The sequence below is a fragment of the Limulus polyphemus genome, unplaced genomic scaffold, assembly GCF_000517525.1.
Source record: "Limulus polyphemus unplaced genomic scaffold, Limulus_polyphemus-2.1.2 Scaffold2879, whole genome shotgun sequence".
Classification (NCBI taxonomy): Eukaryota; Metazoa; Arthropoda; class Merostomata; order Xiphosura; family Limulidae; genus Limulus; species Limulus polyphemus.
This window is the reverse complement of record NW_013668489.1, coordinates 41,897-66,337: the sequence shown is the minus strand read 5'-3', so window position 1 is coordinate 66,337 and position 24,441 is coordinate 41,897. Positions and strand designations below refer to the sequence as shown.

Below are 24,441 nucleotides of genomic sequence, written 5' to 3'. Positions count from 1 at the left end.
TATATAGATAGATAGATAGATAGATATCATAGTATTGAGATTTCAACATCAAAGTTTAGGTTCCACCTTGCATTTTTGCACACTTCTAACATAACTGCAGTACAACTAATAATAACTTTTATGATAGATCATTAGTAGTTCAGACCATTTGTGTAATTCAAGTTTTCAGGCAGCCCACTGATCAGTGAAACATATTTAGTTTAACTTTTAAACCTGCATTAAAAAAAAAAGAATTCATTGTCCATTAGACTAGAACTAAGTGTGTGTGTATATATCCCACCACGTGGATCTGTGTCTTTACATTAAAACTTAGATTTAGCTATCAATGTTCACATTGTTTTCTAACATAAGCTTTATTGCTAAAAAAATGAAACTTTTTGTAATCTTAATAAATCTCCAATTTAAACAGGCTACTACAATAATGTTAAATTTTTGTTCCTTATTACTTTTATTCATTTTTTTGGAATTTAATAAACTGCATATTAAGCAAGCTAATAAAAAAATTTCACATTGCCTATTGTATATTTTCTTTTATCTTCAAGCAAAATGTAAATACAATGTTGTGCTGCACTTGACCAGCAATTTGTTCCCTCTGAAAATATCTTACTTTTTTTAATGAGTTTATATATATATACATCTGGTTGCATGTAGTTAATTGCTGTAAGATGTAAAATATAATTTACCTTTTTTCAGCCCCCTCCATGGTTGTTCAGAAGATACCATTTCACGAACTTTACCTCCTCTATCTAGCACATTAAGTTCTCCTATTTCAAGGCAGCAAAGCTCACCCCAGTCTTTCTTAGATGAAGATAATTGCAGAGTCAGATCTCCAGGTTCAGTTGTAAGCTGACATGCTGTTTATTTGTTTTGAAAATAATGCAGTATAAACTTTGTTAATTGTAATTTTTAATAAATATTTACACAGATGTTATATATTGATAACTTCGGATAATGCTAGTCAATTTCTTAAATATCATATAACTTCTTGTACTAGTAGAACATTCAAAAGCATAGGTCCTGAAGCAAAAATTTTAACACTGAAATGTTATCTAATGTGCAATAATGGCTTCACAGAAAGTTTTGAATAATTATTAAAAACAAAAATTTAAATTACATTTATATAAGAATAAGTAATTAAGAATAGAGGTTCAGATATATTTTTATATTATTTAGTCTTCAAAAAAAAATAAGAACACAGAAAACTAGGTAGCAAAAATATTAATGGAAAATTTTAGGATAATCACTTGTTTAAACTAAGATCAGTATTGTGTATTGTATCCAATAAACTGTTTCTTTTACAAGTGATGACCAACAAGAGTATCACCATGGTTCTGATTATTTAGGAAGACCATATTCATGTCGCACTATGGCAAATAACTCTCTATATTTCCCATTTTTTAGTATTGAATCCCTTGGCAACAGTTTTTATTTCTAATTTATTTTGTGGTTTCCTCTTGAATTTGTGATACTATAGTGTGTTATATCTCTTTGGAGTTCTTTCATTGTGATGTTGACATTTGGTTTCTCAGTTTTAGTCTCTACCTCTGTATTTTTAACACTCACATGATACTTTAGACTACAATGTTTGCTTTATGAAAGTAAAGTCACCACTTTTCTTTCATCAAGATATCAAACATTTTTGAAAGTTATTAAAAATTCTTTATATGTTAAAAATCTTCATCGTCCTTCTTACTCTTTTAATCCAGTCCTTGGAATATATGGTAAAATGATCTTGCATTTTTCGTGAAGATTAATGAATGTTTTGATATATTACTGAAATCACATTTGATTAATTTGTTTTAAAATTATTTCCAATTATTTAACTACATATCTTTTTCTCTACCCACCAGTGTTACTATATTTTATTGAGTCAGAACAAAGGTCAAATGTTTACATGGGTTGCTTTCCAATGTATTCTAGTTTTTGGTTCATTGTTACTGATATCTGACTTTTTTTTTAATAACTTGTCAAAATGTTTTTGCTGAATTTGACAACAGCTTAGTTAAGCTCCAGTATAATTGCTGGATGTTTTATGACTATATTGATGTATTATATCACTCAGTTTCTTGATTTTTGTTTTTAGTGTTAACTTCACATTTTATACATTTATGTACAATTCTGTTGATATTATGAAACTCATCAGTAACCAAAGGTTTGGTATGCTCTCCAGTGTCTTGGAACTTTATTTGCAAATTATTTTACTAATAGGACATTTGAAAGCAGAGGTTCCGAAGCAACAATATTTACATTGTAATCTCCACTAGTGTGAACCAGTGGTTTTTCTGAAAAAATTTTTACTAGAAACTAAAATTCATACTTGTTGAACAATTTTCAGGAAAAATGACCTCTTCTGTTTATTGGGCTATTCTTTTGCATTTTCTTGTATTGATTTTGAGAAATATATCTTGGTATACTTCTGTACTTTTGATATTTCAAATGGAGATTCCAAAGATTATAAAACTTTGATAATATGATATCTGTATTTTCGTAATCTTGGCAGTTTTTAAAATTTGCCATCCAAAGTAAAAATAACAAATTATCTTTCAAACTCTTAATGTGAGATAAAATAATTCAATGAATACATGTTACAGTGAACTTTCTCCATGAGTCTTTTTCTGTTCTTTTTATTTCCCAAGCTTTTGGCTCCAATGCAGATGAGTTTTTATGAGTAATGCACAAATTGTTTTACTAATAGGACCTTTGGAAACAGAGGTTCCTAAAAAACAGTATTAACATTGAAATCTCCCCTAGTTTGCACCAATAGTTTTATGAATATTTTTTAGTAGAAACTAAAATTTTTATTACAAAAACATAATAGGAAAGAGTAATTAAAATTTAAATTCAGGCAAACGTTTTTGCTAATTAATCTGTTTTATAATTGAAATTGTCAGAAAACTAGATAAATAATAATGATAAATTTAGAAAAATTCATTAGTTTAGGTTTAGATTAGTATTTTGTCCATTAAATTCAATTCCTTACCAAATGGTAATCAGCAAGAAATCAAAAGGTAACCATGGTTCTGATGAATGCCAGTAGGCAAATCACTTTTATGGTCCACTGTAGCATATTATTCTTTACTTTTCCTTCTTTTTTATTATGATTTGAGTCAATAAGTTGTATGTTATTGAAGTTTATGTTATGGTCTTTTTCTCACAAAAAAAGCAGAAGAGACTACTAGAAACATCATTGATTATTGTCTAACAACTTCATATAGTACCCAAACTCATAAGACTAATTGTTGTTATATTAGTTCATTCACATGTAATTCTGTTAAGTTTTTATTAACAATTCTGAACATCTTGTCAAGATGATCAAAAACGCAGGTTCATGATGGGAATATTCATCCAAGCTTTTATGCATTATCACTCTTTATAAGAATTCCTATCACTGATAATTTTCAGATAGATATTAACACACTTGCCACGGACAGGTCACGACTTTTTAGAGATTTGATTTACATTCAAAATCTAATTAAACTACTTTGTTTTCATTGTATATGCATAAACTTGGCATTGAAACATAGTTAATGGATCAAGTTTTTATATCATATATGTTTTAAGTTCTTACTTTTACAAGGAAATATTTAAAAAATCCTCAATTTCCCATATTATGAGAATTGTGACATTTGTTCTCTAGGTTTCCCTCTTCTATAATTTATTTACCATTCCTCCAAGAAATACAGAATTTAATGTAAATTACTCATTATAATATAGATATTACACTAGCAAAGCATAATTTTTATAATGTTCAATCTTATATGTTTATGGAGCCATACACTAGACAATCATACCCACTTACCACACTCACCTGTCACATCCTCTCTTTCACAAATTGCCAGTAAATCTCTCTGACGTTTTATACTATATTATGTATATCCAGTATAAAGCCAAATATTTAATCTATCAAGTGACATATTATATTACTTAATTTTCTATACAGGGAACTGTTTATTTCACCTTCAGTTTGAAGCTTTATTCTCACGGGAAGCACATCAACAAGCTTAGCTGAATTTATAAAGGCTCTTATTGCATAGTTAGAAAGCCAGAAAAATTATGATAGTAAAAGGACATTGTTTGCTGTATTTTCTTAGGTCATTATTTAATTCAATAAATATTATTTAGTGTAGTAGTACCATTAGTACAAAAAAAAGTAAACTTAAGTTTTGTCAACAGCAAAAAAACAAGAATACACAGGTAAGTCCTATATTTCTTGTTTTTCACATGTATTCTTTATTTATTATTATAAAAGTAACTAAAATGTAAAAATTAGAAACTTATTAGGTTAGATGAGGTAATTTAATGAAACTAATAATAACAATAAAAATTTTGTAGGAGGTATGCTCGCAAGCAGCTCATCATTATGTAATTCGATACAGTATTGTGAGCTACATATTTGTCAAGTGATTTACAACATGTGCGGCAGGATTATTAAATAGGTATGGTTCAAAGGGAATAAAGCAGTAAAATTTCAGTAGAAATCGATGTATACTGTCAAGAGGTTCAAGCTTTTTACAATAAACAACTGTAGTTTTCTGTTACAATTTGCAGTCATTCTAGAAAGGAAAAGGGTAATTGAGATTTATTTTGCATATTTCTATAATGGTTACAAAGTAAGTCAAACTGACTGAATGTGCATAGAATTCGATATACACATATATTCATCAATTGATTTACTTGTGCAGCAGGATTATTAAATAGGTATGGTTCAAAGGGCAATAAAATTTAAGTAGAAATAGATGTATGCTGTTAAGAGCTTCAAGCTTTTTGCAATAAACAACTGTAGTTTTCTGTTACAATTTACAGTCATTCTAGAAATAAAAAAGGGTAACTGAGATTTATTTTGTATGTTTATGTAGTGGTTACAGGGTAAGTCAAACTGACTGAATGTGTATAGAATATGGAAGAGAAAATAACAGAAAATATAAAGTTTTACCTAAAATTATCGTTTGATATTTATTTAGGAGGTTTTTGAGTTTACACAAATGAAATTTGATAATTTGCAGATGAAGAATAGTATTTTTATTCCATATATTCATGGCAAAATTTTTATAAAAGTACTTTAAAAATCTAATTTTTTGTGTATAAAGCACTCGTAACATTTACTGAAAATTCAAAATGTCCCAAAACTTTTCCATATTTCCCTGCAATAAAACTATTTGGAATTTTCTGTTATTCAGAATGATGGTTTGGCTCACAACTTTCTCTCATAGTTACCAAGTTTTACATATGACAGCCATCTCATGAGCATTACACACTTTTGATTTTGGCTTTATTTTTTGGCAGTATGGAAAGAAGTACTAAATCAGTTTGAGTCACATTTAAGTAATTAACACAGTTCCTTACAATTTACCTTTGAAGTGGAAATAAACATCTTCTTACCCTTTATAGATGTATTGGTTACAAAGGACACCTGTTACCATGAGCTAAAAGCTACTGTTCATTGGAAAGCAGTTCATACAAATAAATATTTGAGATTCATATTATGCCTTTCTGTCTCAATAAAATATAGTATCATAAAAACACTGATTTTTAGAAGAAAATTGACAGACAATAACAAATGTATAGAAACTAAACTAAGTAAACTTGAAGTTTTTTCTAACACCAGTCATCCAAAGAAATTAGTAAAAAGAACAACTGTGACATCAGTAACATACTAAAAACACCAAATAGCTATTAAAAAAAGGATAGTTTTACCATATATTCTGCAACACTGAAAAATAAAGATTGTGAAAACCTTTAACAATCAAGAGTTTTTAAGAGCCCTCAAAACACAAATGTGACATCTTTCTGAAACTCCATCTTCAACTACACAAAAATGTAAACATAATCTACAGTATGTAGAGTGAGTGTACATAAAAGCAGTGCACTAGAGAAACCTCACACTCTTTCAACATCAGGATGCTGGAACACCAAGGAGACAGGACACATTCTGCTATAAAGACTTCAGCAGTAGCATCACACCTACTAGAGAAGATCCTAGCATAAATTTAAGTAAAATGAAAATCATTAATAAAAAAATGCTGTATTACAAAGAAAATTAAAGGATTATTTACCATAATGGCAAATAAATGTTTGTGGCTACTTGGTAAACTCTTGCTAGTTGTCATTTGTTAAAGAAATGAAATAGTTTATTGTATGTAATATTGATCTAAAGAATTATTTTTTGAATTTTATCATTATTATTTTTATTTGCCTTGTCTTCCAACTTTTCAGTTATAAAAAAAAAGATTAATTATTCATTTCTATGTAATTCTAATATAAAATCATAGTTTCTGGTAATCATTCAAACGTGTTGATGAAATCATTTGTTGCTTACTAGATGAAATTTCAGTATTGCTTTTGAAAATCTGTTAATGAAAAAATTTGTATTTTAGACATGAAAACTTACTTGCAAGCCAAAGGTTCCAGTGTTGAAGCTGAAAGCTTGGGAAATAAAAAGTAAAACAAAATGCACTGAAAAAATATATTAACTTGATGTAATCATTTAACAGTCTATTTATTTATTTACTTATGAACATTATGAGTATATTGTAATTTTCTAGCTAAGAGTTCCTTCAAAGAAAAAGTTAAAGATTATTGCTTCTAATGTTGCTTTCATTGTGAGATTTATCCAGAAAATGAACTTGTAATTTTATGAACTAACTATCATTATAATTACATCCGAATTTTGAAATATTTCAGTGGTCTTCCCAGCTTCAATCACATAGAATGGAAATGTTGCACAATTTTAGAAGTAATTGTAGTCGCACTTCTGCTTCAGCTCCAGGTTCCACAGTCACAACTCCTGATGTTGAGGCAGTGGGACTGCCATCTGGTGTTCATGCATATTCAGCTCTCTTAAGCAGGCCTGGTGGGTTAAGTAGCAGTCGACTTCGTCGTTCATCTTCAGTTGCTATGACAACACACGTACTAACAACTTCAGTCCATTCTAGTCAAATCCAGGAAGCAGATCGACCACAGTTGCAGCTAGTAGAGACAACAACCTCGCAAAGGTGGTCAGGTATCCAGAGTGGTGATAGTTCCGAATGTTGTAGTATGGACTTTGGCAGTTCATCAGTTGGATCTCATATGGACAGCAGTAGTTTGTATGAAATTGTACATAGTCTCGGGACATGTCTAGAGGACATTCAGGGACAATATCCTGAACTACTACATTTGCAACAGAACTTAATAGAGATGGAGAGAGTTTTTCGGGTAATTTTTAGTTTTTTCTTTTTCATTATTATTAGTGGTACTTTCTGCTGTTAAATATGACCTTGTTTAATATTCAACTTTGAAAAATTATGAGTTTATTATTCCAGCTTTGGGTTACAGTTAAAGTAGTATATTGCAAAGCAATAGATTCTAAGAACAGGTTATTTATTTGGAATCAATATTCAAAGAGTTTTCATTTGGTTGTACTATTAGTTATTAGTAACCAATATTAAGTTTTCCTAGATTACATTAAAGTTTTTTTTTACAAATGTTGCTCAGTTTGATTAATTATTCTAACTATTATACATAATTTGCAGTATAAATTACTAGAAATGCGTTTCAAGATTGATTATTAAACATAAATTTTTATCATGCATCACAGAAAGATGTTGGCAGTGGAAAAGAATCTTCAGGTTCCAGAGTTAGTATGTCTGTAGAAAGTGCCCTTGGATGTTTTGATTTTCTCAATTCAGCATTAGATAGTGACTCAGAAGTGGTTGAAGAAAGGTAAGAGAAATTTTATTATATTTTGTCATGTTTAATATATTTTATTACAAAGTCTTCAGTTTAAGACATTTTTCAGAGGTTGTATATTGACATATAAAGAAACTAGAAAAATATTTCTGTGAGTATAGTGATGTCATAAAAAGTTCTGAGAATTTGAGCTTAAAAATAAAACTATCTCAACTATTTACAAGTGTGATAAAAATAGATACATCCAGTTTCATACAAATTAATTCTGTGCAACTGCAATATTGTCAAATATTAGTATTTTTATTAAATGTTTGGAATACCAGATCACATCCTTGAACTTCGTTGTTTTTGTTGATTTTTTATGAAACTTTGTAAAATGGAGGATGGAAGAATTAATATCTCCAATGCTTCTTCATAAATTTTAAATGCTGTTTGTTTGTGCAGCATTTACTTTTTATCAGAATTTATTCAGAATTTTCCTTATCCTTCTTGTTCTTTTGTGTCTCAGAGGAGGTCTTCTCATCCTCTCTCAGTGAATTATCATTTATATTAGAAGAGTAACTTCTTAATATTGTTCTGTTCTACCAAAGTAACTATCATATGGTAGTTTTATGGAATTTTAAAATCTCAGTGGATTTTCAACAAACCCTTTTCTGTTACTATAATTCCTTCAAAGGAAGTCCAAGTAGTTCAGTACAAGAGAGTATCAAAAAGATTTATTCAGGTAAGATTTAGTTCTGTATATATATTTCTTTTTATTTTGGAAATGACCAGTTGATAGTTAGGTCATACTATAGTTTTAAATTTGAAAACTTTAATTTATTGTTTTCTTTCAGTTAGTTTTGAGTAATATGTTAGTTGTGTTTCATATTACAGTGTTGTTGTTAACAACATAATTATACTTAAACCTTTAAGTATTTTATTCTAATTGTAAATCATAATCAAAATATGAACCTGTCAAAAGATCCATTCAAAGAGAAAAAAACTTGATTCCACAACATACATACACCCTCTCACACTAAAGCTATTACTCAGCTTCCAGGGTTTCATCTTTTGCCCATCTAAGTATTGGTCTGATTTTTTCTCACTTGATCCAGTCTTTTATTGCCCTTGGCGATATTTGTCTCATGACACTTTCCACCTATGTCAATATGCCCACTATCATGGTACTGTATAAAAACACTTCATTCAGATAATGTTATCACTTTTTTGGTGACAAAGCGTTCACTAATGGCTTTCTCCATACTTTGAGCATTCTTAGTGTCACCTAGTTGATTTTCGTAAAAAAAAATTGATTGGCATGCTGATATATGGTATGAATTCCTGGATTCTTATTTCTGGCACGGAGACAAAAACAGGTCTCTCTTATCCAACCTCTAATATCTAGCATTGCACAAAAATCTGTGGGGGAGTCACTCTGAGTTGAGACTGTCTGTGATCTTATTCGTATTGAGATGGAGACATATATTCGGTTCAATGGTGTTCTTCCAGGTAGCTCTCTGAGGCTTCAATTGAGGGCGATTCTGGACATTCTGGAGAGAATTTCGATTAGCTTTTTTTTGCACTTTCTTTAATTCTGATGGCTTCTCAGTCCCCCTGTGAGACAGTAGTAAGTTTATGGACTTACAATGCTGAAATGCAGGGTTCAATTCTCTATAGTGGGTATAGCAGATGTCCCATTGTTGTTTTGCTCTAACAAAATAAGCTTACCTGACAAAATATTGTTCCAAACAATTGTTATCAGAATAGTCTTTAAAAGAAATAAAAAAGGAGGCCACTTTGGGATAAGCTGCCTCTGATTTGTTTTCTTCAGTAGGTCCATTGAGAGCGTGTATTGGGTCTTTCCCCAGTTGCTTTTGAGCCTGCTCTTTAATTGATGGCTGTAAGGTCTGGGAGCAAATATTTAGTTTTCTCTCCATCCATGGAGTTCAGGGTTTTTACCTTCAGACTAGCATCAGCACCATATGGGTTCTGCCAAATTCTACTTTCAGAAACAACCAAGACAGGCTTCATTCTCAGAGCTGAGACATCTATTTTGGCTTCTCTTCATCCATGGAGACTGTGGTTCATGCAGGGAGTTTACTGCTCAGTTACATGACGAGACAGCTGTGATATAACCGCTACAGTTGTCGGAACTCCATGATTTGCCTACCACTGCCAGGTGGATGCATATTTCGATTCTCAAATAATACATCTGCTTCTCAAAATTAGGGGTTCAAAAGCAGAGTTTGTAGTTAACTTGAATATATCAATGTCCCCTGGTAGGACAGGGGTCAGTCTACAGACTTGCAACTTTAAGATCCAACGTTTTGTTTTCCTAACACGAAACTTTGTTTGAAGACTCTCAGGATAACCAACTTCATTGATGACGAACTGGAACCTTTGTTAGCATGCACACTGATTCATTTGTCAGCTTCTACACTCATCCCTGTTGTCATTGGTGTCTCAACTTTCATTGGCTCCTACAGGGGGTCATAGCTCCACCATTAATCAAGGGCCCCCCAGTAGGACACTGGTAAGTCTTTGGACTTGCAATGCTACAATCAGGGGTTCAACTCCCCTCAGTGGACAATGCAGATAGCCCGATATGGTTTTGCTATAACAAAACACACACACACTCTTATTTGAGGGTCCCAACCCCTGACATCAGCCTCTCAGTACATTGGTACCCAGAATAGATTTTATTCATACACAAGGGTTCTGCTGCTCAATTGGAATGCTGCCAGTGGTGTTGGTGATCATTGTATGCCTTCAGGGTCTGTGAGGGCTTGGCTCTGAGTATTTCTGAATGTGTGATAACCATAACCACGAATCCATGGGCACTACAGGTCCTTGATACAGGTTTAGTCATATAGTTCATATCTTCACAACTATAATCCACCCAACCTTTAGGGTTTTTATCTTCTGCAGATCCCCGGATTTCAGAACTTAGTTCTATGGCTATCAGAGTTCAGTTGGTCTGGGGGTAGAGTGAGAGTGTCATGCTAGTTTTTCTGAAGTTTTATTTTTGTCAGTTATTGGGCCTAAGAAGACAGGATATTGGTATCCAGTCATCAATCTTTCTCGTTTATGCCAGTGACTAGATTCTCCAAGATTCACAAGTAACTCATTCTTCAATCTGAGTTGGCATTTTTTATGAATATTGTAGATGTTCAAGTTCGATGAAGTTGACTCCTATATGCACATTGCCATAATGGTAGCATCCCACCACTGTCGATACTGCAGTTCAGGGTTTTTACCTCCAGACTAGCATCATCACTGTATGGGTTCTTCCAAATTCTACTTTTAGAAACAACCAAGGTGGGCTTCCTTCTGAGAGCTGAGACAACTGTTCTGGCTCCAACTCAATATGTCATCGTTTTTGGTTTTTTTTATCACATATCTCAGTCAGGCTCAGCCAGCTCCCATCTGGCTCCACACTATGGAACAGGAAGCCCAACTCTTACTCTCTTCTCCTTCCTCCACTGCATGGATGGTTGTTTCTCTTTTGTGAATTTTTGACATCACTTGAATCCCTCATGCCTTTGGGATGAGTGCACAAGAGATCCTTTCAATGGTCTTTATGCAACCAAGGAATCATAAACATTGATTCACTGGATTCTTCAGTTTCCTTACTTAGTTTCATTTTTCGATCTTGAGGGGTTATTAAGTCAGGATAGTACTAAGATATGGGTTCCTCTGCTGCCATCATGTCCAGAGATCCATCTCTTCATGAATACCTCACTTCAGGGATGGGGTCCATATCCCAACAGTAAGAAATTCCTGGGTTTACTTATAGATGACGAGGCTTATCTACACAACGTTTCAGTCTTTCTTGTTGTTCAAAAGGTGATGCCTCATTGTCTGGGCTAATTAAGGGGAACACTGTCAAGCTTCACTTCGACATTTCCATGATGGTGTCTTGTATTTCTCTGGAAGGGGCACTGGGTCCAGGAATCCTTGTTTTCCAACTTTGGATCTCCTTTCTCAGCACCACTCCTATCATATCACCTTACTAGCTTGCCATGTTCCGCAGGTGATAACTGTGGTAGCAGATCAACTGTCTCAACCCAAACAGATTCTCCCAACAGAGTAGCTGCTACATCACAAGGTTTTCTGTTTGATTGGCTTTCATTATGAAACATTGATGATTGGTGGTTTTGCTACTCATTGGAACACTCTACTACTGGCAATTTGGTCTCCAGTACCTCACCTTCAGGCTTTGGCATTGGCTGCCTTCCATCATGACAGGATTACAACTCCAAATCATATGTTACTCATGGTACTAACTATGATTTGTTCCAACCCATTGTCTGGTCCTGTTGATAACACCAGATTAGCAGCTACTCCCTGGTTTCTGCATCTGTGGTACCTTTGGGAGTGTGAGCCTCTTCTACTTCCTCTTTGGCCTTCTCTGTGCAGGCAGTCATGATCTGACATGGTAAACCTGACTATCCAGAAGCTGAAGCTTCAGGCATGGAGGTTATGCTGTCCTTCACACTGTATCAAGGTTTAATTTCTAAGGTTGCCATGTATCTGTCTCAGGCTTTGCTTAGTCCTGCAATGGACTTTTATCAACATAAATGGCACACATTTTGGCAGTGGTGTATTGATAGGTGGTTGAACCCACTTCGATGAGAAGTGCCAACCATAACTCGTTTTTGACCTGTCTCTTTGGCAAAGGTTTTGCATGCATCCACAATTGCCCTGTATAAGGTAGCCTTATCGACTACCATTCGATACTCAAGACAAAATTTCTTAGAGTTACCAGTACTCTGGCTTCCTCAAGTCACTTTGGGTCCTTTGTCCCAAACGTCCATTCCATTTACCTAATTTGTATACTAAGGTTACATTATATGCTCTTTCTCAACACCCGTTTGAGAAATATCTCACCTTTACCTGAAGGTTTATTTTTTGTTGCTGCTGACCTGCAGACATTGTCGGTTGGAGTGGTTTGTGCTGATTGTCCACAGGACGCTTTATCAGTTTATCTATGTGCTCAAACTGATTCTTTTTCCCTAGGACACTATCAGCCACGAAAGGGGGTAAATCCTTTTCACCAATTCATCTGATCATTATTTCTCACTTCAATGGCTGATCAGATTTCAATCATTTATTATGTCCAGTGAAGGTCTTGAAGGTTTTGTTGCTTGCACTAATGCCTTTAGAGATGCTAAACAATGACTTTATTCATCCCTGGTTACATTGACGAGGTGGGTATGAAATTGTTCCATACTACTTATTCTGGGCTCTCTTTGAAGGCAAGGAATCTTCTGTAAGTCACGTCTAATCAGATTCGTCACATTTCTATGCCCTTAGCAGCCCAGTTGAATTGCCCCCTTGAGGACATTGTGTGGGCTGGTATGTGGACCTCCCCCAATACTTTTGTCTCACATTGTTTGCATGATCTGGTATTATCTTCATCTGATGGTGTTTGACTACCCCCTGTAGCTATCTTAACCACTTCTACTAAATTACACAGAGGGATATTTTCATTACTATGCTTGTCTCTTCTTTACTGTTCAGGGTCCCTTACCTCCAGGATCATACTCCATGGTGTGCTTTTATCAAACCAATTCTGCACTAGTAACCACTAATTCAATATACTTTATCTAGATTGCAACATGCTCTGTAGAAATGAGGTGTTCCATTAGGCCACTTAGAGGCTGACCAAGAGGTATTACTGTACTATGCTGGACTGCCACTCATGGACTATCATGAGTAAAGCCTAAGGAAATCCTGTCTGTCCTTGCCAATCATTGGATTGAATAAATCAGGATCAGTTTGCTTTTAAAAATTTAGGGAACTTGGTTCAATTGTTGCACTGTTTCCAGAGCACTGACCCTAAGGACTCCCCAATGTACATTACCCCCAAATTCTTGTAGTGGAGCTAGGGAGTCCTTACCACACCTGTTTTCCAGTCACTGGGGTGGTGGACAGAGGCTTTTCCTTCACAATATTGGAGTGAATTTCCTCCACTCTCGGAGAAGAGGGTGAAGTTGGGAGACCTCCTACTCGGGTCTCCGGATGTTTTTTCACAGATTTCGGTAGGAGAGGCACCAACCTACATGGAAGCCTACTCGTAACACTGGTTCATATTTGATGCTCAGCTATACAGTTAGGTTGAGCATGCCCCTTCTTTTTGATCAATATTGGTTCAGTACATTCTTCATGGAAAAGGGTCCATTGTTTGCTCATAATTCCGATTGCAGAGTAGTCCCCTCTTTGGTCCTTGATTGAGCACAGCTTGTTCCATGTCCTCCCCATAGTTCTAGAGGCAAGTGAAATTTAACTTGCCCACTCAGTTGCAGAGTGAGGATGAGTATTCATAATTCCAGACCAGATGAGTCCTGTTTCCTCAGGTTGAGTAAGGCATACAAGATCCTGTCATTCCGAGCCTGGGGTGTTGTCTTACAGACTTCTTCAGCTTGAGGAGAAAGTTTGTCCACTTTGGGGATCCTTACCTTCTTGTTGTGATTCCAGTGGCTTGGAATGCATCATTCTATGGCTACAGATTGGATATATATATATATATATATCTTGCAGTCCAATTGGCATAGTCACCAACATGGGATATAGGGACCATGGCACTATAATTCCAACCCTGAGCTGTGGAACCTTGGCTATCTCGTTGGGGCCTGGCCAATACTGATGATAAAGTTCCACCCACAGTACATGAATTAAGTTCCAGGTAAAGAGCATACCTGTTCTGGATGTATTGCGGTTCCCCCTCTAGGCTGCTAATTTTCAGTTGACACACCCATGATCCATGTAGATTTTTTCTGTATGGATTATGCTCCCACCTGCCCCTCCACCTTCTCAATGTGGGATTCTAGCTGTAGTGTGAGAGGAGGTATGTTTTGGAAGTTAACATTTTCTTAAATCTAAAATTTATTTCCAATAATACTTACCTCTACTGACACTCTCCCACCTTTCCGCCCCAGTAAAAGCCAGTGTTAGAGACTGTGGATTGAGTCAGTCTCAAAAAAGGGATAACACTATCAAAATGAGTTGCTTTTATACAATACCAGAATAGAGGGTTCATTGATGTAGGTGGAGAGTTTCACAAGACATATATCATCAAGGGCAATTAAGTGAGGTATAAAAGACTGGAGCAAGTGAGAAAAAATCAGACCAATGCTTAGGTGGGCAAAGTAAGAAACCCTGGCACTCAAGTAACAGCTGCAGTGTGAAATGAGGTAAGTATTATTGGAAATACATTTTCGATTTAAGAAAGTGTTAACTTTTTCTCTAATGCACAATGCTTATGTTCTTTTTCTTCAGTGTTATTGTTGAGCAAAATCCCCATGTGGACCAAGACAACACTGCTAAAACTTCAGACTTGGAGCTTGATTCCATTGCCCAACACCTAGTTGAACACCAGAAAGAACAAGTAAGCCCAAGCCTTGGAATAAGTCTCCATCCTCCTTCTACTGGCTCTGAACAGCTGGACCGGTTGATATACACTCATCTTGTATATTGTCAGAGGCTAGTTGAGGTAAACTGTTGTAGGGAACTTAACACGCAAATATGATAAATATGTATCTCTTGAGAGTGTTAAATTACCACTGTGACCTACTCTACTATTAAATGAATTCATTTAGTGTCTCATTTTTGCTTTATCAAGCTGTGGCTTTTAAGTAATCATATCCATAAGTTTCAGCTACTGCTTTTAATCACTATACCATTTTATGAATTCAGGCATTTCATTTTTACTGTATCTAGCTGTATCATTGTATAACATTTTAACTCTCTCTCCATGGGCATCCTTTACTGCGCATGTCATGAGGTTTTCAGTGAGTTACATTCAATATTTAATTAACATTACTTTATGTTTATGTAATACCAATTAGTATAGCATAATATCATAGCTAATAATCCATATCTTAATTTGATCAGACCATATTAAAAATAATCCTGTATTTCCCCTAGTGTGAGAAATGTGATATTTTTTCTCTAGGCATCCACTCTTCTCTAATTTATTCAACACCCCTCCAATAAGCATGAAATCTAGCACATTATTCACTATAATATTGGCATCTCTTGGAGAAAGAATAATTTTCATAGCCTTCAATCTTATTTGGTTACAGAGCCATCAAATGAAAAATCAGACCCCTCTGCAACACCTACCTGTCACTTCATCTCTCTCAGGATTTGTCAATAGTTCTCTCTCATGTTTAATATTATGTTACTTATAACCAACAGAAAGCCAAGGTTTTCATCTATCAAATGACATATTACATCAGGACTCAATTTGACCACGTTTGCATCACAAGTTGTGATACACAGCTGGCATGTTGCTATACATATAATAATCATGGTAGCAGTGACTGCAAATCTCACAACTTATTTTATGTAGGACCTAATACTGTATTTTTCCTTGTGGAAATAGTCTTGCCACTCAGCCATACACACTAGAAAGCTTCAAAGCTGAGATATGCCAGTTTAGACTCTAGCATATGCAAGCGGGGGAGTTGGGTTGATGAATGGTGCACATAAACACATGTCTTTATGAGTTTATTCTTACTTCAGTGATGTTCTCTAAACCTATTCAAAACTTACAGAATAGACCTATTTTAAATTCATCTGAAAGATGGGAGTTCTATAATAGCATTCTAATGCAAACCCAGCACCCCTATCTGCCTCTACAATGTTCCAGGCCCAGTGTGACAGTGTCACCTAAATTTCTAGGCTGCAAAGTCTAATATGACTGATATTTGCACAATATGTTAATTAGTCTAATAGTAAACAATTTAGTTTAGACGTTGATTAGGCCTAGTTCATACTTAAGTCATGGTTACTAGTACTTGAAGCATCATGTATCCGTTTGGCAGTTGTATTTTATAATATATATACTATAGATCTATAGACCAAGTTCTAGATGAATTGTGCTGATGAACCAATTTTAGAAAAGTAGTCCCATGTAATGTTTGTATGACATCATTGATGTGAATCGGCATGTTGTGGGATTTTTGTAGAAACCAAACATCACACAATTGGATGTACTAATAGATCTATAGGCCAGTGACTGTGCAGAAATACTGGGCTGGAATGACACTGACAGTTAAAGGTGTGCAAGCTTGCAATAAACACTGTTAATAGGGTTATATTATTTAGCCCAATTTTGGTTTATTGTAAACATGTGTCCAGATACACAGGGCCCTGCAGTTAATACAGTTCAAAACTGGTGTAATATTTTGAATCCAAAAAACAGGAGCTGGATTATATTGAAAAGCGGGGAATTGTTGACAGCATAAAATGTAAATTGTGTACAGAACATTTGGATCATATTAAGCATGTCAAGAGTTTGAGGGATGCCTATATAGTGGTAATAACTGATCCAAAGAAAATAAAAAAAGATGCCTGCAGAAAACACTGAGACTTGGAAAAGCATGCTAGGGCAGCTGAATGTGCTTTTAAAACAAAGACAGCAATGGAGCAAATTTATGCAGAAACAGCTATCAGAAAATCATTCAGCATAGGTTCAGCAGAAGAGAGAAGATGGGTAGAGATGCTTATGGAGACTGTCTACACCTTAGCTGTTCAAGATGTTCTGTTTAAGAAGTTTCCATCAATTTTAGCATTTCAGAGATACCATGGGGCACCAATAGGTCAGACGTACTGCACAGATAAGAAATGTTCCAAATTCACAGTGATTATTGGGGAGGAACTGCAAAATGAACTAGTTCAGGTAGGCCATTATTATTAATTCATAATGAGGTTTTCATATTAATTAGGTTCTATTCAATTAACAGGTTACAAACTAGGCCTAGCTAACTTAGATATATAGTTGTTCATAAATTTATAGATCTTAGGATCTAGCAAGGTCACCTAGGTGATCCAATTAATTTGTGAATTAGTTTCATACACAAAAATGAGTTAATGAACTAGACTGAGTAAATTATTAGTGTAAGTAATAGAAATAAAAGTTTACTATATATACATTGTATGAATACTGTTCACAGTACTGTCAGTATGTTTTTAAATGTTTGTAAAATATTTACATCTATAATTTCAATATCATAATCATATAGTCTGACTGTCTAACATATATATACATGTATATCACAGGTGATTTAAATTATTAATATTTCATAACAGTAACTTCGAGTTTCAAAATATAAATTGAACATTTTGAGTGGTAGATTATGATTTATCACAGTAAAAAATTATCGGAAGTAAAATTATCAGAGTAAAATATTGCAGTTGATGCTATACTTCATAATAGCTCTAAGCATTAAAACAAATTATTGTATATGTAAAATTATAAAACAGCATTAATTTTCTTGTTGCAGAACCTTGCTAATGCAGAATACTTTTCCATACTTCTTGATGGAGCTACTTACACCAGTATGACAGAGAAGGAAGTCCTCCTCTTTGTGTTGTACAAGACAGAGGATGAATATGCAAAGAACGCTTTTTATTGGCTTAAGACATTGAAACATGCTGATCCACAAGGGTTGAAAAAACACTTCAGTGACAGCGTTTACTAAACTTGGTATTACTAATTTGCTTCAAAACATAGTGGGTATGATGACTGATGGTGCAAGTGTTAACCTAGGTTACAAAAGAGGTTTATCAGCTCTCTTGAACAATGACTACCCATGGTTAATAAGTATACATTGTCTAAATCAGAGACTGGAATTAGCAATAAAAGACAGTTTTAAAGGAACATATATTGAGAAAAATGTTATTGATACACTGTTATATCTTTATGCACTTTATCATAGGAGCCCCCAAATGTTTGCGAGACCTAAAGGAATTGGCCGACATCATGGAGAAGGGTGTGCTAAACCCCCAAAACATTAATGGCACACGTTGGATCAACATAAAGTTATAGCATGTAATACTTTTATAAAAGGGTGCAAAATATTTGTTGTTCATTTAGAAAATATGTTAGAGGAGTCTGATGAGGAGGGTAAGATAAAGAAAACCTTCAAAAGACTCAAGTCATGGAAGTTTGTGCTAAATCTCTTGGTTTTTTATCAAATCATAACATTTCTAGCAAAGCTCTCCTTGAATTTGCATCACGATAGCATTGATTGCCTACATGCTATGGCACAACTAGACGTGCTGTGCGATACCCTCCAGAAGTCATCTGGTTCTGCTTTTGGCCCAGATATTAATGAATTGCTTACACAGGCCAAAGAGAGTGGGTTAGGTACAAAAGTGTGGATTTATTAATATCTGAATCAGAAATTACAGATATTATGAATGTAGTTTCAGAGTACAAGACTCGAATACTTGATTGTGTGAGTCAAAGATTTGGTGACTTGAATGCATAAAAACAATTTGACCCATTTCTTTTAATGTTGAAAGTAATAAACTATGAAGTATGGCCCAAAACACATAATGAATTTGAGCATTTTGGTAATGAAGAGCTGGACAACTTTATACAGCATTTTTCTGGCTTACTGGACAATAACAATGTAGATAGAAATGCATTAAAACTGGAGTTTGTAGAGTTTAAAGTATACTGGTTTAATGCTTTGAAACATCTGAATAAGCATGGAATTTGCTCTGTTATTTTCACAAGTAATCGTAAAAGTTTTCCAAACTGGTGTTTTGTCAAAGCTAATCTACTGGTTGATTAAATAAAAATTATTTAGTGCACTACTACCATTACTATAAAAAAGTAGGGTTAAGTGTCATCAACAGTTGACAGCAAAAAAAAAGAAGGCCCAGGTAAGTACTTCATTTCTTGTTTTTCATGTGTATTATTTATTTATTTTATAAAAGTAACTAAAATGTAAAAAATAGGAAATTCTTTATAAAGGTTAGTTAAGATTAGATTAGCTAAAATACATAATAACAATAATATAATCAAAACTTTTTTATGAGGCATGCACAAGAGCAGCTTGGAGTAGCTCAAAAATTTAATTATGACTAGATGTACACTATTACCAGCTTAAAGCTACTTAGGATAAACAAATGTAGTTTCATGATACAATTTGAAGTCATTCTTGAAAATAAAAAAAAAGGTAATTTAGATGAGTTTTGTTTTTAAATTTTTTATGAATATAAGGTCAGTCAATTTGACCAACCTAGTGTAGAGTTAGGGTAGAGAAAATAATAAATATAAAGTTTTGCTGAAAAAAAACGCTTGAATGTATCTAGGAGGTTTTTAGAGATTACACAAATGAAAATTGATATTTTTGAGATGAAGAAAAAGTATTTTTATTTTTAACATGAAAATTGCCCCCCAGTGGCACAGCGGTATGTCTGTGGACTTACAATGCTAGAATCCGGGTTTCGATACCCATGGTGGGCAGAGCACAGATAGCCCATTGTGTAGCTTTGTGCTTAATTACAAACAAACATGAAAATCACTTTGCACTCAGACTAGTCAAAAGAAACACTTGATATATTCACAGACAAATCTTTTTTAGTTTATTAAAAATACTTTACTAAAAAATCTTATTTCTTGTATGTAAAAGACCTGTAATGTTCACTGTAAGTGCACCAAATTTTGTGAAAATACACATACTATATTAAAAGTTAGTATTATCGAAGTGGTCATGGTCAGTCAATTTGATTGAGCCCATGTAGAGAGAGTTAAGGAGGTCACATTTTTTATGTAATAAGGGTTACAGGTTAATTAAGCTATATTTTGTAATGAAGGTTGTTGAACGTGTCAGCAGTAGTTCTATTAAATGGCTGCCCAAGGAGTTATATTGTCACTGCCACCAACAGTACCATTAGTTGATCCGGTAAGAACATAACACCATTGGTATTACAAGCTCTGTCATTGAAAGACTGCCTCAAAAATTGTGTATTTTGTTATTGTCAATAACAAACTGTAATGTTACTTTGTTTTAAAGGAATTATTTTAACTAACTGTACCATTTGTTAATCCCATAAAGGTATGTCACCATCATCACTATATCATTTGTGTACTCACTAAAAAAGTAATACTGGTTCTTTGATGAAGTTTATAATTAAAATATCAACTGTAAATCTGTTTCTATTATCAGTGTGATCTATTCCACCACTTAATGGCCCCATGAGGATTTTTGTTGTGATAAACTACAACATTAATTACAGTTGGAGATTAAATGTGATATCACTTTGACTAACTGTACAGCACTCATATTCTTGAATTATCATGTCTATGGTGGTATTATTACTGTGAATAATGTTTTAGTAATCCCATTGCCTTTGCAACTATGAAATTGTACCATTTAATGGCTCCCCTTAAGTATTCTGTTATCTTTGTAACCCTGCAATTATACAAAGTTTATTAGTATTATAATTAGATGACTTCTAAAGAATGATGATCACTTCCCAAACTGTTTATTAACATGCAACTATAAGAGTGTTCCATTATCACCACAGTGAACTTCACAAGAATGGTACATTGAAAGTCACTGAAAGCATTTGGAATTTTTGTTTTTGTTAAAATTTACCAAAAATCTTAGAGACAAACTTTATCCTAGGATTTCTCCTAAGTGAGGCATTCTGGTGTTGCTATGAGTATAACTTTTTCTTGAAACTTTGTAAAAATTACAAATAGTGTAAATTGTCTATTTTTTCATTAAAGCAAGGAATATTAATTTTTTATTAAGAGGGTCTTACTGTTGGCTTCAGACAGTTGGATGATTTTTGCAGAGAAATATACCTAAATTTAATTCTATATTAAAACTCACTCATCATTTATTAAATTTTATGTATTACTGTCATGCTGACCATTATCTGAATTTAGATTTTTTAACGTATTCACTGCAGCTGGGACGTATATTTCCCGGTGCACTGGGAGATATATGTCCCAGCCATAGTGAAAAGGTTAAATAACATGTAGAATCTAGTACATAAAACAGGACATCCTGTATTCCAGGATTTGGGCTCATTTGGACCACTGAAATGTCGAGAACTGTATTCATTAGACAAGCTTAGAAGACAAGCTCCTGTTTTGAAAACAGTATTAGACTTAATTTATCATTGGAGGGATCATGGAAGGCTTACTTCTGGTAAGTTTTTATTTTTGTGAACTCACAACCACAATTATATTTAAAAGAAGCCAATACTAATGGTGCATTTAAGTGACTTCATTTTCAGTTACAGTTTAACTAAAAAGGCAATTACCATTGGTATATTTTAATGACTTATAATTGTGGTATTCTCAGGTGAAACTGGTTTCTGCATGAGTATTACATAGGTTTGCTTTACAATGGTAGATTCATGCAAGATAATTACAGAATAAATCTGAATTTAGCTAAACAACAGTTTTAAGGTATGAAAATAAAAAGCAGAAAGAAAAGTGTAGATATTTGCATTGAATACTCGACATGTTATGTTTAATCCTGTGCCAACTAGTGTCATTTTTAAATTCCTTTCTGTGCATGATACTGCATTACATTCAAAATTTAATTAAACCATGATTAAACTCTGCCTAAACATATTAGTTTGATAGACAGTGAAATTGTATTTGGGTTTTACTTTATATTTTAGATAATTATGTATTATTTGTTTAAAAATTCTTATTTGAAAGGTTTAATGATTATCTAAGTTTTTCTGTTTATTGCTTTGCTGATCATCATTTATGAAAAGAGGTGAGGGAAAACATTTTGCCATAGGCTAAAGTGGACTCTCAGCCGATCATAATGTTATATTGCCCATGGGGACCCGTTGAAGGGTGCTGACATAAATAATAAAAGTTAAAGAATTGGAAAAGAAAAGAAAACATTAAAAATAAAAAATTTGTGAAAAAGATGAGATGTTTTAAGATTATTTAACGAAGAGATAAAAGGTAAGTACATATTTCCATTTCTTAATTTCATTGTTCTGTATGTTTATGATAATAGATAAAGTTAATGATATATATGATAGAGAAAATGGAAAATAAAATATAAACATTTACCTGAAAATAACTTGTGATATTCATTTAGCCTTATGACTACCATGTCCTACAATCCATATGACCTAATGTCGCTATTGTTATATTTCGTTCCAAAAATATAATAATGAATGAAATTGTTTGAAATCTAACAAGAACCTTCCTAAAATTTAATTTTGACTTTTTATACCATTTTTAATAAAAAAAAACTCATTATTTAATGTAATTATTTGCACTTGGACCCTGAACAGTTCACCTACAAGATGATTTTCATTTTGAGTATAAAAATACTATTTATTATCTTACAGTTGTTATATTTCATATGCATAATCTCTAGAACCTCTTAAATAAATATCAGAAGTTTTTTAAGATAAATGTTTGTGTTTTATTTTCCATTTTCTGTCTATACACTAACTCTACCTGTTATCAGAAATGTATAATGCATGAAATATTGAAAACTAAGAAATGGAAATATGTACTTACCTTCATAGAATAGTCTTAATATATATTCTTTGGGCCATATGCATGATTTCACATCTTTACCTTTTCACTAATAGTTTAATTTTAATTTTCTTTATCTTTGGTTATTTATGTCAACACACATCAATGGTACCCATGGATAGTAGAACAGAATGAAAGACAGAAATACTTTAGCCTCTGGCAAAATTAGAACAAGGCAATACTTTCTCCATTTTATAAAAATTATTAAACCTTTCAAATATGATTTTTAAAACACAAGTAAAACATAATTAACTAAAATATAAAAGTAAAACCTAAATGCAATTTAACTGTCTTTCAAACTAATGTGTACAAGGCGAGAAAAAATAGTCGAGTGGTTGGGACACCAATCTTGACAATAGACAAGTGGCATTTAGCTTGTCAGTTTAAAACTAATTTATGACCTATGTTTCTTTCTAGCAGTCTTTTTTTGCTGGATAAAAACTTTCTTCTTTATAATCTTGAAAAGAACTCTTAGAAACAATTCTGAGTAAATAGAATTTGTCCTCTTCATGTATCAGACAATTAAAAATAGGCAAAGCTTGTACATCTCTGTGTTATTAGCTTAAATAATCACAAATGTCAGGTGGTCAGTGTGAGGTTAGAAGCTTCCTAGATTGACATTTTTCCATGACAATGAAAAACCTTAGCTTAATGTTTTCATCAGATAAAAAATTGGGCATTTGAGCTCTAATTGGCAATTGAGACAGCATTCCTGAATTCTGTAAAATATAATACTTTTAAATCTGTACTATGAGAAGTATAGCTCATGCATAAGCTTACTTATGGTGTATTTTAGTAATATGTTTTATAGCTATATCATAAAGTTTACTCCTGGTAAGTTTTAGTGACATGATTTATAACTACAACTGTTCTACAAAGCTTAATGCTAATAAGTTTTAATGACCTAATTGACAGCTTATATAGATCTGACATTCTAAGGTGTGCTTGGCTAAAAAATGAATTATCTCTAGAATGACTGGGTGCAGTGAGTCAATAAATCTTTTGTATGGTTTGTTTTATTACAATTCAAAGTGCAAAGTACTGGATGAAACTGCTTGAAATTTGAAATGTACTTTGTACAGAACATGTTGATTTTGAAAATAAAATATATGATTTTTATATGTTATATTATATAGCTGAATTTACAGCTATGAAAATTTTAAAAGATTTCATTGTAATATGTTTTTAAGAAACATTTAAAAATGCTAACATTTGTTATAGATTTAAATTACTAATTTACATGTCTTCCTAGGTTCTTGTAAGTCTTTCAATAAAATTTTTATTGGATAAAATAATCACTGACATGCAACAAATATAACTTTATTACCACACCTAAATTATAAGCAGGTTGTTTTTAATAAATATTATCATCTGATTCAGAGAGTTTCCTTTAATATATGTGTAATAAGATTTGAAATCATTTTATATTAATCTTGATATATATATATATATATATATAT

General features: G+C 33.1%; 1 protein-coding gene across 1 annotated transcript in view; it reads left to right on the top strand.

The window, feature by feature from the left end:
* The window catches only part of LOC106468118 (rho family-interacting cell polarization regulator 1-like), a 105,723-nt gene that overhangs the window by 52,962 nt on the left and 28,320 nt on the right, over positions 1-24,441 (top strand). The window contains exons 11-15 of the mRNA XM_022396425.1: positions 694-841; positions 6,682-7,194; positions 7,577-7,701; positions 14,932-15,145; positions 21,482-21,614. Coding sequence (XP_022252133.1) covers positions 694-841; positions 6,682-7,194; positions 7,577-7,701; positions 14,932-15,145; positions 21,482-21,614 — 1,133 coding nt within the window. The remainder of the gene's footprint in view (positions 1-693; positions 842-6,681; positions 7,195-7,576; positions 7,702-14,931; positions 15,146-21,481; positions 21,615-24,441) is intronic.